Source organism: Pipistrellus hanaki (genome assembly GCF_964339955.1).
Source record: "Pipistrellus hanaki genome assembly, chromosome: 7".
Lineage (NCBI taxonomy): Eukaryota > Metazoa > Chordata > Mammalia > Chiroptera > Vespertilionidae > Pipistrellus > Pipistrellus hanaki.
The window spans coordinates 54,402,207-54,419,644 of NC_140509.1; the positions used below are offsets into that span (position 1 = coordinate 54,402,207).

General features: G+C 39.3%; 1 protein-coding gene and 1 pseudogene across 3 annotated transcripts in view; one reads left to right on the top strand and one right to left on the bottom strand.

Moving 5' to 3' along the window:
• The window catches only part of AFG1L (AFG1 like ATPase), a 121,383-nt gene that overhangs the window by 72,302 nt on the left and 31,643 nt on the right, over positions 1-17,438 (top strand). For both annotated transcript variants that reach the window (XM_084890543.1, XM_084890544.1), the window contains one exon: positions 8,604-8,686. In XM_084890543.1, the coding sequence (XP_084746669.1) occupies positions 8,604-8,686 (83 nt within the window). The remainder of the gene's footprint in view (positions 1-8,603; positions 8,687-17,438) is intronic.
• Positions 11,183-12,116, bottom strand: LOC311625897 (eukaryotic translation initiation factor 3 subunit M-like; annotated as a pseudogene). Its single transcript has one exon. The product of its transcript is annotated as a eukaryotic translation initiation factor 3 subunit M-like (transcript).

Below are 17,438 nucleotides of genomic sequence, written 5' to 3' on the forward strand. Positions count from 1 at the left end.
GGTAGTAGGAAAGGTTCTGGACTCTAAGTTATAACCAGAGGTTAGGAGAGCCTCTTTAACAACGAGGAATATCCTCACTGTATGTGGAAGGCAGAATGCAAACAGAGGGTTATACGTGTCAGACATTTTATAATTTGGGGAGTGCCTGGAAATAAGGATAATCATTCAGACTCTTTAACAACTGGTGCAGCTTTGACAGACCAGTTAGATGCTGGACTGTGAACAGTCAGTCATGCCGTACTGGTGTGTGCTAGTGAGCACTAGCTTTGTCTGTAGATGAAAGTGTATGTGTTTGTTTACTCACAGGATGTCAGACTTTGAAGGAGCCTTAGAAACATTTATCCCACCTTTTTGTCGTATAGTGGAGGTAATTGAGGCTCACGCCTAAGATAGTCTTGCCTAAGATCACCCAGCTATGGCAGAGCCAGGTATAGAACCCAAATTTCTTGTTTTTTATTGAAAGTTCTTTCTACCAAACCACTTTGTACAATGTGTGTGTGTGTGTGTGTGTGCACGCATTTTAACACTGCATAGTCATTGTATTTATGTTATTTTACTGTCTTTGGGTAGAATTAATTACATTTTCAATTGCTTTTATCAATAAGGAACTCTTTATCTTTCTTTTATAAGATCTAGCTTACCTTATTAATCTATTTTTAGTCATAAACAATAAGTTAAATGTAGTGATATCCAAATCTCGTTTTAGCTAATAGCTTAGAATTTTCTTTTTAGATCTTTTATTAGAGATAAGAATAAGTTGCAAGATTTGCTGAATTCATCCTCTTTCTCTTCCTCTTTTCATCTTCAGATAAAAGTGCTAATGAACAGTGAAATGACAAAAAGTTGAGCAAATATAATGAAATATATAGTATAACCAGAATTTAGGATATTTATAAATGCTCTCCTGGATACTGAAAGTCTTATTAACAAAGCCTCTGAAACTAGCCTATTTATTTTTTAAGTTAAATATTTTATTGAGACTTAGTTTTATTTTATTATTCCAGAAGTTGTGATTATAGTTAAATGAATCACATACATTATAGACCTTGTGTATTTATAGAATGGTTATACTTTTTTTAGATAGCAAAGTTATTGTTTACCTATGATTATTTGTGTAGAAGAAGGAAAAATTTACTGGATTTTGAAAACAATTCATACTGTAAAGTGGCAAGTTCCTGTTAGTCTGTAGATGAATTCACAGTTCCTTTTGTGGGGAAAAAAATGAAAGTGTACAGGAACTGCAGTTATGCTTTGGTGGCATAGTTATAAACAAGATTATTTTAAAAAATCAAATTAGACTTTATCAAACTTAAAAATTTTTGCTGTTCAAAGGACAACATTAAGAAACTACAAATACAAGCCACAAACAGAGGAGAAATATCTTGCAGAACTTTCCCCTGACAAAGGACTTGTATTCAAATTACATAAAGAGCTTTTATAGCTCAATAATAAAATGACCCCTCAAAAAAGTTAAAAATGAACAAAATATATGAACTGAGACTTCACAAAAGAAATACACAAACGGGCTAATAAGCACAGGTATAGATGCTCAACACATCACTCATTAGGGAAATGCAAATTATCCTTCAGAAATAAAATAAAATTATCCCGAGGTAAATAAAAACTGAGGAAGTTTATCATTACTAAATTTGCCTCTCAAGAAATGCTTAAAGAAATTCTTTAAACTGAAATGAAAAATGCCATGTGATATCATTTATATGTGCAATCTAAAAATGCTGAGCTCATAGAGAGCTGGAAAAAATGTATCTTTTCAAATATTTTTCTGCACATTTACATATACATTTGTATATGCACAAACATGTAGTTATGTCATAAATTAATGGGATAATAGTTTCATTTTGAATTGTGCATTTATCTCTTGGCGATATCCTGGATACCTTTTGATATTAGATATAACTCATTTTTTTTTCAAATGGCTGCTTTCTATTCACAGTATGGCTGCACTATCATTTAAAAAATATATATATATATATATATATATATATATATATATATATATATATAATTTATTGATTTCAGAGAGGAAAGGAGAGGAAGAGATAGAAACATCAATAATGAGAGAGAATCATTGATCAGCTGCCTCCTGCATGCCCCACACTGGGAAGGAGCCCACAACCCGGGCTTGTGCCCTGACTGGGAATTGAACTGCAACCTCCCAGTTCATAGATCAACGCTCAACCACTTAGCCACACTGGCTAGGCTGCACTATCATTTTAAAACTATTTTTGTAAACTTAGGTTTATTCTAGTTCTAACTTTAAAAAGAATGCTTTAAAAGACCTACTTATAAATGTATCTTTAGTCACATGAGTCAGTGTTTCTGTAAAATAGATTTCTAGAAATGGAATTTCTAGGTCAAAAGTTCTATACAATTAAAGATTTTTTAAAAATTTTGTCAAATTACTCTTTACTTGTGTATTAGCTAACATTAAAATTTAAATGGTGGAACTGAATTTTTAGATAGTAAGATGATATATTTTTAAGAAGCCACATTAACCCTTCTGGAACACAGTGGAGTATTAATAAATGACAAGAAATCATGTGGAGTTGAGGTATGAAGCTCTGGAATTTTTTTTTTTAATTTTTTTTTTTTGGATACTAGAGGCCCAGTGCACAAAATACACGTATGGATAGGGTTTGATCTCCAGTAGGGGGCTTGCAGGAAGCAGCTGATCGATAATGTTCCTCTCTCATCAATGTTTCTATCTATCACTTTCCCTTCTTCTCTCTAAAAATCAATAAAAACACATTTAAAAAAAAAAAAGGTATAAAATCAATCAGTTGAATATTGTAAAAAAAAAAAAAAAACTTCAAAAATTGATTCTTTAAATCCCTATTTAATATAATCACTTAGGTAAGATGTAAAACTTTGATTTATGTTTGGTGACTTTTTTCTTTTTTTCCAAGTTTTCTATAGTAAGCAGTATTACTTTAAAAATAAAGAATATTTAAGGTAGCTAAATCTTCATTATTTCAATTCTTGTTTATGTTGACGTTGATATAATGTAGTTTTAGAGAATTTTTCTCCACAATATTTATTGTTCTTTTGTTCAAACTGGGAAGGGAAAAGTCAGAGTATATATAAAGCTATTTTGTGAGATGGTTATTATTCTAACAGTATTATTCAAAATTGCTAAAAATACACACAATCGGTCTTAAGGAAAATACAAACTGCCGGAATATGCTGCTTTTAGTAGCACATTTTTCTTTCCAAAGTCAAAGGCCTCTGACTCCTGAGTGTGCTCCTGGGGGTGTGCTAACCTCCCTCCTTTTCCTCCCCACGCTTCCTAACTTCATTTTTAGAGTGTGTAATTGTATTTGTCCTTTGTGTACATAAATAAACTATTTTAAAATGAATTTTATTTGGTAGCTGATTAGTTTTATGCATTTGAATTGGATGATGATAAGAGGTCACAGGTCGTGTAATATTCCTGGAAATTAGGAAATTACTTAAGAGATAATGCTCCTGTGACTAGATTCATCCTCAACTTGGAAATAGCTTAGCGTTCACCCTCCTCCAACCTTCTGCAAAATGTTTTGAAGACTCTGGTTTGAGTGAGTGAATAAAATCTGAAAATTGGAGGTTTATTTAAAAAAAAAATAAACCGAGTATTATTATTTTCCAGACAATTATGAGCTAACATTTAAGGGCTTTGGTTACAGTTGCTTTGCTGCTGATTAGGTATTCCTGGGTGGTGATTAGTGAATGTACAAATGCAATCATTTGGTAGGGCTTAATCACTCCTATGAGAGGGAAGTATGTTACCCAGAAAGTGAAACTGAAGCTTGTATAGCTTTCATTAACCTTATTTTTAAAAAAATATATTTTATTGATTTTTTGCAGATAGGAAAGGAGAGGGATAGAGAGTTATAAACATCGATCAGCTGCCTCCTGCACATGCCCTACTGGGGATGTGCCCGCAACCAAGGTACATGCCCTTGACTGGAATTGAACCTGGGACCCTTCAGTCTGCAGGCCAATGCTCTATCCACTGAGCCAAACCGGTTTGGGCAACCTTTTTTTTTTAATAGAACAAAAAAGAAAAAAAAAATGTTGACTAAATTAGGAATATTGAGCCATGTAAGACAAATTGTGGTTTAAAAGAAAGAGAACATTGGGAAATATATGAACAAATTGCTGTGCTATTTATTTTATTTATTACTAGAGGCCTGTTGCACGATATTCGTGCAAGAATAGGCCTTCCTTCCATTGTCTTCACTCCTGGCTACCCAGGAACCTGCAAGTCTTTGCTCCTGGGCCACCCAGGAACCTGCAAGTCCTCACTCCCTGCTAGAGCACCACTCCTGTAGCTCCCTCCCGCTCCGTGTCTGCATATGCAAATTAACCTGCCATCTTTGTTGAGTTAATTTGCATACTCCTAATTGGATGTGGGCATAGCGGAGGTATGGTCAATTTACATGTTTGTCTATTATTAGGTAAGATATTATCTGTGATACAAGTAGCTTATGAATAATTGGTCCTTACATACCAGGATAGTTTTCAGAGAGAGGAAGAGAAGTACTATTAGCAAATGCCTCTACTTTCTTTATACTGGGTGACTGAGCACCCACAATTATAGCATGGGCAAGGGGGAGGAAGCATTTTTTCCCAGGTTTAGTACTTTACTCAAGGCTGAGAAGAAGAGATATATGACTATACCTTTTATTCTTTATTTTTTTAAATTCTTTATTGTTTAAAGTATTACATATAGTATTACATATGTCTCCTTTGCCCCTCTTTGATCTCTCCCCGGCCACCCCACCTCTGCACATGCCCTCACCTTCTTAGTGTCTGTGTCCATTGGTTATGCATATATAATACAAGTCCTTTGGTTGATCTCTTACCTTCCTCCCTCTTCCTCTGCCTTCCCTCTGAAGTCCAATGGTCTGTTGATGCTTCTCTGTCTCTGGATCTATTTTTGTTCATGAGTTTATGTTCATTATATTCCACAAATGAGTGAGATCATGTGTTATTTTTCTTTCTCCAACTGGCTTATTTCACTTAGCGTAACGCTCTCCAAGCCTATCCGTGCTGTTGTAAATGGTAAGAGTTCTTTCTTTTTTACAGCAGTATAGTATTCCATTATGTATATGTACCACAGTTTCAGAGAGGAAGGGCAAAGGAGAGAGAGATAGAAAAGTCAATGGTGAGAGAGAATCGTTGATTGGCTGCCTCCTACACACTTCCTGCTGGATATCAAGCCCAGGACTTGGGCATGTGCTCTTGACTAGAATTGAACCTGGGACCCTTCAGTATGCAGGCTGATGCTCATCCACTGAACTAACCAGCTAAGGCCTTATGATTTTCTTAATAACACTAGAAGCCTGGAGAATGAAATTCGTGCTCTGGGGGAGGGTGGCCCTCAGCCCAGCCTGCACCCTTTCCAATCTGGGAACCCTCGGGGGATGTTCGACTGCCAGTTTAGGCCTGATCCCTATGGACAGTTGGATATCCCTCTCACAATCCAGAACTGTTGGCTCCCAACTGCTCACCTGCCTGCCTTCCTGATTGCCCCTAACTGCTTCTGCCTGCCAGCTTGATCACCCCTAACCACTCCCCTGCCAGCCTAATTTATGCCTAACTGCTCCCCTGCCAGCCTGGACATCCCCGAAGAGGTCCTAGATTAGAGAGGGTGTAGGCTGGGCTGAGTCCTTGCATAGCTGTACACACCTCCAGTGCACAGATTTCATGCACTGGGTCTCTAGTAAAAATATATTTTGAAAAAAAACTACCAATGAAATAATATTACACATAAACATACAACTTCCCTCCCCTGCAGGCTTGATCACCCACAAGTGCCCTCCCTTACAGGCCTGGTCTCTCCCAACTTCCCTCCCCTGCTGGCCTGATCACCCACAAGTGCCCTCCCTCGCAGACCTGGTCCCTCTCAACTGCCCTCCCCTGCTGGCCATCTTTGACCACATGAAGGCAGCCATCTTGTGTGTTGAAGTGATGGTCAATTTGCATATTACTCTTTTGTTAGATAGGATAGAGGCCTGGTGCATGGGTAGGGGCCAGCTTGTTTGCCCTGAAGGATATCTTGGATCAGGGTGGTGGTTCCCCTAGGGCATGGGGCAGCCTGGGTGAGGGGCTTGTGGTGGTTTGCAGGCCGGCTATGCCCCCCAGCGACCCAAGCGGAGGCCCTTGTATCTGGGATTTATTTATCTTCTATAATTGAAACTTGTAGCCTTGAGCAGAGGCCAGGGCAGGCCAGGGTAGGCGGAAAGCTTGGCTTCCTCCATCGCCAGGGAAACCCAAGCCTCCTACTCACTCCGTGGCTGTAGCCATTTTTGTTGGGATTTATTTATCTTCTACAATTGAAACTTTGTAGCCTTGAGTGGAGTCCAGGGCCGGCCAGGGTGTGCTGGAAGCTTGGCTTCCTCCATTGCTGGCGAAACCCAAGCCTCTTGCTGGCTTCGTGGCCACAGCCATCTTGGTTGGGTTAATTTGCATACTTGCTCCTGATTGGCTAGGGCATGGCTTATGGATGTAGTGGAGGTATGGTCAATTTGCACATTACTGTTTTATTAGATAAGATTTTCTCTAGCTTATTTTATAATAAAAGTAAAGCATGTGACATATAACTTACAAAATAAGTGTCCATTGGCTATTTATGTTTATGTTAAGGCTTCCAGACAATAGTTGGTTATTAGTAATTAAGTTTCTGGGGAATCAAAAATTATATGTGGATTTTGGACTGTGTGTGGGATCAGTACCCCTAACACCCTTGTTGTTCAAGGTTCAACTCTTGAACTGTATAAATCAAACTGTTGTATCTACTTCAACCTTCCAGCCAAGACTTCTGGCTCTTCATTCCTAGGGTGATGAACTGTCCCCATTTGCCCAGAACTGTTCTGATACCAACACTGAAAGTCCTGCATCCAGGAAAACCCCTCAGTCACAGGGGGATGGTTGATCACCCTATTTTACTTCCCTGAACCTGTAGCAGCTGCAGGGTGGGAGGAGGGGAAACACACTCATTGCCACTGTGTACAGTCTCTTCCCTGTAGTGCAGATGAGAAACAGCTTGCATAGCTGTACACCCCAGGATGCAATTTCAGGGAGGAAGATATTGCTACATCTCACGTGTGCCCAGATATTACTGTTCTGATTATCTATTGCTGCGTTACAAATGACCATAAAATTTAGAGGCTTATGACAATGTTACTTCGTTATCTCTTCTGGTTTTTGTGGACCAGGGATTTGAGAAACCCTCAGCTGGCAATTCTGGCTCCCTCAGTACCCTAGTGGCTACAACTAGAACAGCTGGGGACTGGTCATACACCTCTGTTCAAGTCATCTCAGGCCTCTCCAGGTCAGCTATGGTAAGGGCTACTTTAAGCTCTTAAAGTGAGTGCCTCCACACAGTTCGATGTTTACTGACAGTTCAGGGTTCAAGAGAAGTGTTCCAGTCATCATGTAAGAAGCTGCCTTGAATGTCATCTAGGATATTGCATAACATAACTTTCACCACAGTTACAGGATTCAAGGAAGGGAAACACAGATCCCACTTCTTGATAGCCGGAATATCAATGGCCCAACATGCTGGGGTGGAGAGATTATTGCAGCCATCTTTGGAAAATACATTTCGCCACAATCACCTTGGCCCCAAAATGCAGTTTTTCATTAATACTAGTAAGAGTAATGAAGTTGTTAAAATACAATTTTTCCTTATGAATTTTAATAAAGCAATTTTCATTTTGAATGAAAATGAAAAGATCAGCCTGTAAATGTTTCTTGAATTGTTTTGAAATCGCTTGCTCTCCATTTGGACTGAATAACTATATCTATCTATCTATCTATCTATCTATCTATCTATCATCTATCTAGCTATCTATCTTTCTATCTATATGATATATATCCCTTTCAAAATAAAGCCAACTGACCAAGATAAATGTAGCAAAAGTTCATATGCTTCTGTAGTAAGAGTTTTAGAGTGTGTGCGATGTGTCCGTACACATAAGCACCCTGGGGAGGAGAGCATGGAAAGGGAAGAGTAATTGGAGGAGAGAAGGACATCAGTGGCACAGGCTGATTCAGGTTGGAGGGAAGTGCTCACTGCAGGAAAGAGCTCTGAAGACTTTGATGGCTGGAGAGGGAACTAAGGTCAAGGGCAGAAGCATTTTGAAGTGAAGGGCAGGAGTACAGATAGCATCACTTGAGTATGGTCATCTGGTTTAAAATGTGAATGCTAACATTCTGGCTCAACTTGCTTAGACTGTCTCTCTGTATTCTGACAGTAAGACACATGAGTTATTATTTTTGATAGTCTCTAGCTTCTTACTATTGGATAATGGAAATCGGGATTTAAAAAAAAAAATGAAGCAGTTACATGGGGAATTTGCCGACAGCATTGTTTCCACAAAGTTTCAGAAAGGCATGCTGCAAATCTTAATTTTTTAAACTGATTTTTTTTGGCTTGATATACCAATATATTTAATATTCAAGTTTTGTGATTCTTACATGAGTTCTATTGTTGTCCTAAACTCATTATTTTGTTGAGAAAAAAAATAGGATATGAGAAAGATTATAATTCTAAGCCACCACTTGGTTAAAAAGATGTCATCTGTGTTTGATTGTAGGAGTACTGCGATACAGTCCAGCTGGACTCTGGGATAGATTACCGGAAAAGGGAGCTTCCTGCTGCAGGAAAGCTCTACTACCTGTAAGTTTGTTCTTGTTTAGATGTTAATTTTGTAAGTTTGCTATCTAATAATTAACCAGGAAAGGATCAGAAAAATAAGCAGGTTAGTTATTAGAACGGGAATGGCTAGTTTTGAAGCCTGTGATTTTTAAAATACAAGGTGTTATAATATTAACTACTTTAAACTGTTTTTTTTGCCATCCACATTTGCATGATTTATCATGTGTGATTGGATGAAACCCTAATTAGTTTTTGGGGGAGGAGTGATGACAGATGGTTAGGAAGTAATGAGTATCCTCTTATAAGACCCTCTAGTATTAAGAGAATATCTTTATTGTGCTAAAGTAATTAATTATTTGTGGATATCTTCTGCCAAATGTGCCATTTCCATTTCCTGAAAATTGCTGTTTTATTTTGTCAGACAACCTGTTTGTATTTATCATTGTTGATTGACTCCCATACATAACTATGTAAAACATATATACACATATATACACAAGTATGATTGAATATGCATTTTGTTTTTTAAAAGCTAAAACTTTTTTTTATAGGACCAATTTATAAATAATATATATCTTAAGCATGTGCAGTTAATGCTGGAAAACATGGTTTGTTTTAAAATGTTATTGTGAGAAAAGGAAAAAGCAGACTGTTGTTTCGTGTATGCTGTCAGTGTTAGGCACACTGTGGGTTCCCAGTAAATAAATCTGTCTAAGGCAGCGATTTCAACCTTTTCCATCTCATGGCACATGTAAACTAATTACTAACATTCTGTGTCACATCACAAAATATGTTATTTTTTGCTGATATGACAAAAAAAGATATAATTTTTTTTTTCTTTCCATTTACACCAGGCAACCATTATTATGTTGGCTGTTGTCATTTCTTTTTACTTGACGATCTAAGGGAAAAGCAGTCAGTGCCCCTGACTAAATAGTCAGGTATTACATGTTTTAAAAATTCTTGTGGCACACTCGTGTGCCACAGCACACGGTTGGAAATCGCTGGTTAAGGGCTAATTGTGAATTAACTCAAAGGCGTGTTTCTGCTAATTTAAATTTTGATGACAATGTGCATATGAAAGGCTCAGAAAGTTCTCATCTCTGCCACCTTGTAAGCAGAAGCACTTTGCTGTTTTTGAAGCAGAAATTAGCTAGAAAAATCACATAATTAAAATTGCATACTTTACAGTGTACCAAGGGAACTATTTCAGTTTATTATTCAGATTCTGATGATTATTTATAGGAGGTTCTTCATCTGCCCTTAAGTACTTTGTCTTTAAAGTACATTATAATTTTTAAAAACTCTTATAGCACTTTTTCTCCTTTAACTTAGATATCTCTCCACCCCCCAATGCCAGCTTCTTTTATAATTGTGTTTTCTGGGCTTTTTATTCTTCTGATATTCCTGATACTTAGCTACTTGTTTTTTGCTACTCCAGGTGTAATTCTTCTTCTTCATCCCTCCTCCTCTTCCTCTTTCTCCTCTTACTCCTCCTCCTCCTCTTCCTCTTCTTCCTCCTCCTCTTCCTCTTCCTCTTCTTCCTCCTCTTCCTCCTCTTTCTCTTTCTCCTCCTCTTCCTCCTCTTGCTCCTCTTCCTCTTCCTTCTTGTCTTTATTTTTCAAATAAGGTAATTCTTATTTCCTTTTTTTCTCACAAAATGTATCCATCTGTGGAAGAATTAAAACATTTTTTCTAATGGGAAGTTCCCTAAATAAATATGGCATTCTAGGTCTAAATTGTGGTATTGCTTCATAGTGCCAGAGAGTCTGGGTGGGATTTACAGGAGGCAGAAAGGCTGCTTTTGCTTGGAGCATAGCTATTTCCTCTCTGACCTACTTTGTGCTGCCCCTTCCTCTGCCTGATAAAAGTAACAGAATTCTAACACAGTGAAATGCAGATTGTGCTTAGGTTAAAACATGTCCTGGAGGAAAAATAATTTGACAACATCTGAGTCCAGGAAACTAGAATTTACAAAGGATTTCATGAAACTCTGGAACAGCTTTAAAAAAAAGTCATTTAATCCTCAAGGAAGGTAGATTTGGTCACAAACTTAACATTAAAAGAGTTTTCATCAGCCCTGGCCAGTGTGGCTCAGTTGGTTGGGCATCAGCTCATGTACCAAAGAACTGCTGGTTTGATTCCCAGTCAGGGCTGATACCTGGGTTGGTGGCTCTGTCCCTGATATGGGGCCTACAAGAGGCAACCGATTGATGTTTTTCTCTCTCACCAATATTTTTCTTTTCTTCTCTCGCTAAAAAATTAATAAAATGTTTTTAAAAAGGGGGCTTTCATCATAGTTTGGTAACTAAGATGAGAGAGCAAACCATTTTCAGAAGTCAACCTCAGGGTGCTTAAAGTCTGTATGATCTTTAAGTCTCTGTTTCAAACTATAGGTTCCCTCTCCAGCTCTCTTTTTTTCTTTTACTTCCCTCCTCCCCCACAAATTCAGCTTAAAATATTTTACTATCATTTATAATGTTTCTCCAAAAGAAAAAAGAGTTATAACATAAAAATTCAGGTATCAGAAAGACTCAAAGGCTATTTTTCACTCTGTTCAAGTTTTGTTTCCAGGCATGAAGTGTGTCATACAGTTGTTGCCATTGCTGTTTTCCAAATGTCCCATGTGTGCCATGACTGACAACTACTTTTCGCTGGATCTGAACAGTTTTGCAGTAGACCACTTTTGTTTTCATGGCAATCAATAACAAGCACTTCAATATTATCAGCTCCAATCTAAAGTTCCTGTTGCATTGTATCAAAAAAAAATTTTTTTCTTTATTTTTCACTGTCATTCCCATAAAAGTAAGTAGTCTCATTTTTGCCATATTCTGTTCATGTACTAGTCCAAGTGCATCTCTGAAGTCTTTATTATTCTGATAAAACTTGATATATGATGTCAAGTTAGCATTCACAAAAATGGGTAAAAGATCATGAATAAGTTCACCTTCTAAAACTTGACTGGCTTTCAAGTAAGAAGATGGTCAAAAGGAAATGCATTTGGATCTTTCAATGCTCGTACAATACACCTGTGGGCATCAATGCAAGCCTGAGAAGCATTGTCCTCCGTGTAACTTCCTAGCAATTCTATCATGACTTTTGAAGTAGCATCACTTTTCTTACAATCCACAAGTGCCTCATAAAGTAGCGGCAAGGTTCCAGAAGAGAAATCCATTTTCTAACCTGATCCAGCTCAGTTGAAATATATTGGATGGCCCCACAAGATGGTGCCACTTTAATGAGGCTGCAATATACTGTATATCTTACAGGAATATTCTTATCTATCCCATGGAAAAGGTTGCTTAGCAACTGCAATCTCAGAGATGGGCTTGGTTGACCTGTTTGGATTTATGCAAACTATATTCCTCACATAGGGATCTACTACTGAACCCAATCCACCAACCAACCAGCAAGAAAATGACTTTGTGCTCATCTCATGGTTACAGCAGAATGAAAATCTGGACAATCATGAGATACTTTATGTAAAAGTTTGGATATATGCACTCAAGCTTGCTGTGGTTTGTAACTTGCTAATTTAAATTCTCTGGGTTTGTTTTATATGAGATTGAGAACTTCTTGGGACAGGCTATAAACATCTGGTATGCAGGGATTTCTAAATGTAATGTGATATAAAACCAATGAAATGCCTACCTGGTGTCGCTCAGTGGTTGAACATTGACCTATGAACTAGGAGGCCATGATTCTATTCCCAGTCAGGGCTCATGCCCAAGTTGTGGGCTCGATCCTCAGGGACGGCATGCAGGAAGCAGGGACCAGGCCTGCAGGGGAAGGCAGTTGGGGGGGACCAGGCCTGCAGGGGAGGGCAGTTTGGGGAGACCAGGCCTGCAGGGGAAGGCAGTTGAGGGGGACCAGGCCTGCAGGGGAAGGTAATTGGGGGGGACCAGGCCTGCAGGGGAGGGCAGTTGGGGGGGACCAGGCCTGCAGGGGAAGGCAGTTGGGGGGGACCAGGCCTGCAGGGGAAGGTAGTTGGGGGGGACCAGGCCTGCAGGGGAGGGCAGTTGGGGAGGACCAGGCCTGCAGGGGAAGGCAGTTGGGGGTGACCAGGCCTGCAGGGGAAGGCAGTTGCGGGGGACCAGGCCTGCAGGGAAGGGCAGTTGGGGGCTACTAGGCTGGCAGGGGAGGGCAGTTAGTTGGTGATCAGGCTGGCAGGGTAGTGGTTAGGGGATGATCAGGCTGGCAGGCAGGCAGGCGGGCAAGCGGTTGGGAGTAGCAGTTTTGGATTGTGAGAGGGATGTCCAACTGCCCACAGGGATCAGGCCTAAACTGACAGTTGGACATCCCCCAAGGGATCGCAGATTGAAGAGGGTGCAGGGTGGGCTGAGGGACACCCCTCCAGTGCACAGATTTCATGCACTGGGCCTCTTGTAAAAATATATTTTGAAAAATTACCAATGAAATAAGATTACACACAAACATACAATGCCTTGTATGAATTAGTTCTTGTGTAAATCAGACAATACTATAAATCAGAGAAATTGTTCCATGTCAACTTTTTAGGTAATTAAAAAAAAATTAAAAGTACAGAATAAAATGTTTATATTTCCTTAAAATCCTTATCTTCTTGTTATTTCATCTTCAAATAGATCACGTTTTTAAGTAATAGTCAATCTTCAACTAGTAGAAAAGCTGACCTAGCAAAAAGTTTTAGGTTGTTAGTTGCTTGCTGTAACTATTAGTTACTAAAACTCCCCGGCTTCTCTTTCCCAAGTGATGTGACTCTCTTCCCCTGGAGAGGAGTTAGAGTTCCTTACTCCCTAGCTTTTTAAAATCTTTTTAAAAATCTTTTTAAAAATCTTCAGTCACTATAACCTTTCTGAACTTTTCTGAAAAAGAAATATTTTTGGATCACTAATTTGCAATTCTACCTGTTACATCACTGATTTATTTGTGAGGAAATGCAATATATAATGTGACAGAAATTTTATGTGGAGTTTGGGACTCAGATGAGGGGGTGGGGGGTAAAGGTCTGGAATTTGAGAGCAAAAGGTGCTAGATCCCACTTTTTGTATTAAATGCAGGTCAAGATTAATAGGACCAGGTAAGTTACACTCCAGGCGATTGAGAAGGGTGGGAAATTTAGAGACCGAAATGGATCTCTGAACAGTCAATTAAGCCTTTGAGTGATTGAGAAGAAGATAAATACTAGGACAGAATCCATCCTAACAACTGATTCCGTTATGTAAAACAAGACTACAGGATTTGAAATGCAACCAAGTCTGTTTTATATGAAGGCAAGTATAAACCAACTTAATCTTGGACCTGCCTCCGGCCCCAGATTATGTTTGGTGTGAGCACAAAGGGCTGTACAGCATGAATGCACAAGGAATCAGCAGAGGGAGAAGGCTCCCTGCCAGGGAAACTTGGCACGAGAACCCCGAGAGGAAGGGGAAATTTCTCCCGAGTTGAATCAACTTTGGCTCTCTGGAATAGAGAACATGGAGAGAGAGGGACCAGGGAAAGCCAACCCTATTCTACTTGTTGATACCTTAACAAGCTGTTGATTTTTAAAAGGGAACGAAGGGGCAAAGTGTGGGTAGCATTCTCTTCCCCTGAGTCAATCCTAATGAAGTGGGAGGTTCTTGAAGAAATTAATTTCCATTTAAATTCATGTGTGACCCTCTTCTAGAAGCCTCCACTTGTTTGGGAATTTTTGTTGAGAATTTCAAACGATCCAGCAATAATGAGGCCTTTTTTTTTTTTTTTTTTTCTTACGTGTTCTATTTCTTGAGTCTTGAGTCTTAGTTTTATGTTGAATGCTTGATCTTAGTTGTTGAAATTCTCAAAATTGGATTGGCTGGTTACTTTCTTCTCTGTATACTAATATGATATGGAAAAATAAATCATGATTCTCATACTTTTAAAGCAGCCAGGCTTTTAATCCAGGAAACTGTACTCACAGGACTTCTGGCAAGAAAATAGTGGTTGATTCCAGAGATTTTTTGACTTAAAGATGCAGTGGTACTCCTCAACAGAAAATAGAAGCCTGCCCCTCCACTGCCGTTTCTGAGCGAAACCAAAGGTGACTGAAGCAACGGAATTGGAGGACATTACCGAGCATTATAGATAAAGGGAAAGGAGCCTGTGCTCTGCTTGGGCCCCCAACTTTCCATCCCCCAACAAGAAGCACATGAAAGGAGTGACTTTGATTCTTCTTCAGAAATGATTTTAATTCTCATACTGTGCTCAACTTTTTTTCTTTTTAACATTTTTTCCTTTATTGATTAAGGTATTACATATGTGTCCTTATCTCCCCTTTACCCCCCCCCCCCCCTCATGCCCTCACCCCCCTGGTGTCTTGTCCATTGGTTGGGCTTTGGTTGATCTCTCCCCCTTACCCCCACCATCCCTACCTTCTCTCTGAGGTTTGACAGTCTGATTGATGCTTCACTGTCTCTGGATTGTACTCAACTTTTTCTTTTTTTTTTTCTTTTTTAAATATATTTTATTGATTTTGTACAGAGAGGAAGGGAGAGAGATAGAGAGTTAGAAACATCGATGAGAGAGAGTCATCGATCAGCTGCCTCTTGCACACCCCCTACTGGGGATATGCCCATAACCAAGGTACATGCCCCTGACTGGAATCGAACCCGGGTCCTTCAGTCCCCAAGCTGACGCTCTATCCATTGAGCCAAACCGGTTTCGGCTGTACTCAACTTTTGATGATCTGTTTTGCATCTTGTCTGCACAAAGGACTACTATACAGTAGCATCTCACTGAGGAACAGTTACCCAGAATTAAAGGAAGTCACTTAAATTCTTTATCACTAATCAGTTGTAGAAACTTATGTTTCTCTCCTCATGCAAGGAAAGGGGATACGATTCATAACATCTGAACTTAATTCCTGTGTTTTCTCCTGACCGTTTTAATGTTACCCAAATCACTCTGCCTTAAGATCTGCCTCTTTGTGGTTAAAATGGAACTACAAAGGCTGAACAGAACATTTTCTTCCATGCTGTGTGACATGATATTCAGGTGGCCTCAAAAGAAAACTCTTAGCTCCCTTTTGCACCAAAAAAAGTCTTGTTTAATTTAGTGCCATCTTTAGGCTATAGCTTTTTCATGCAACTGCTATTGACTACCAGGTTTCATTCCTTCTTCTAATTTTATTAGTTGGGCTGTAATATTTTAAATTTATGTTTGTAATTTGAAAATAATTTGAATGACTTTGTATTTTTTATAATCTATATCCATGTGTATTTTTGGTACATTTGTTTCCTGAATATGCCTATTGCTGACCTTAGGTCTTGTGTCCCAAACACTTGATTTTTTTAAAAAAACTAGCTGACCCTGGTTCTTTTTTAGAGTTTCACAGGCATGATTGTGTTTCTGAGTATAGATTTGTGTTGTTGTTGTTAATCCTCACCAGAGGATATTTTTCCCAGGGATTTTTTTTTTTTTTTTAAGATAGAGTGAAAGGGAGGGGGACAGAGAGAGAGAGAGAGAGGAGAGAGAAGCATCAATGTGAGACACATTGATTGGTTCCCTCCTGCACTCACCCCTTCCAACCAACTGACCCATGGGAAGTTGGGGGATGGGAGGAGGAAGGAAGGGAAGACCAGGGATTAAACCTGCAGCCCAGGTATGTGCCCTTGACTGGGAGTAGACCCTTTGGTGCATTGGCTGATGCTCTAACCATGGAGCACATCGGGCAGTGCCTCAGTATAGATTTTTAGTGTAAGGTAAGGTTGCTGTATTTTTCCTAAAAAAACTTAAGTGATCTTAGGTATTTTTTTAAATGAATTTTAAAATTTTATGTATATTATAATCATACTAGAGGCCCATTGCATGAAGATTCGTGCAATAGGCCTTCCTTCCCCTGGCTGCTGGCACTAGTTTTCCTCTGGCACCCAGGACCCAGGCCTTCATTCCGGCCGCAGTGGAGAAGCCAAGCCTCTTTAGTCTTTAGTCGCCTCAGGTCTTCAGGCTTCAGGCTTCGCTTGGGCCAGAGCCTTCAGTCTTCACTCTACACCTATGTATGCAAATTAACCCACCATATTTGTCGGGTTAATTTGCATAGTAACTCCTGATTGGTTGGTGGGTGTCACAGAAGTATGGTCAATTTGCATATTTCTCTTTTATTAATGTAGATGCTACTAAGAAAATCCTCTGGATCAATTAGTGCATTAATTGAATAATATATGTATTTTTTATGCCCTACCCATTTCCAAAACAATTTGAGGCAACTTACATTACAATAATTTATAATACAGTTACCATAATCGCTAAAATGGAAGAGATGGAAAATACCAAGTGTTGGCAAGAATGTGGCACAAGTGGAACTCTTTGTCCATTGCAGGGGAGAGAGTAAACTGCTATAATCACTGTGGAAAACTGACAATATCTACTAAGCTGAACATAGGTCTACCTTCTGAGTAGACCTGTGTTTTACTCCTAGTCATATACACAATGGGCATGTATACAAAAACTTACGAAAGGCATCCTATCTAATAAAAGGGTAATATGCAAATTAACCATCACTACATCACAAAGACGGCGGTGCCCATAGCCACAAGATGGTGGTGCCCAGTCCTTTCAGCCCCACCGGAGTCCCCCAGTTCCGAGGTGGCAGCCACTGAGAGTGGGAAGTGTGAGCGGCCTAGCAGAATGCTTGCTTCATTGCTATGGTGACAAGGCAAGAGTTTGGTGCCCTGCCGTGGATTGGCCTCTGGCCAGGCCAGACGCCGAACATTTGCGTCGTCACCCTGGGGACAAGGCAAATGTTCCACACTCAGCCGCAGATGGGCCTCTGAGC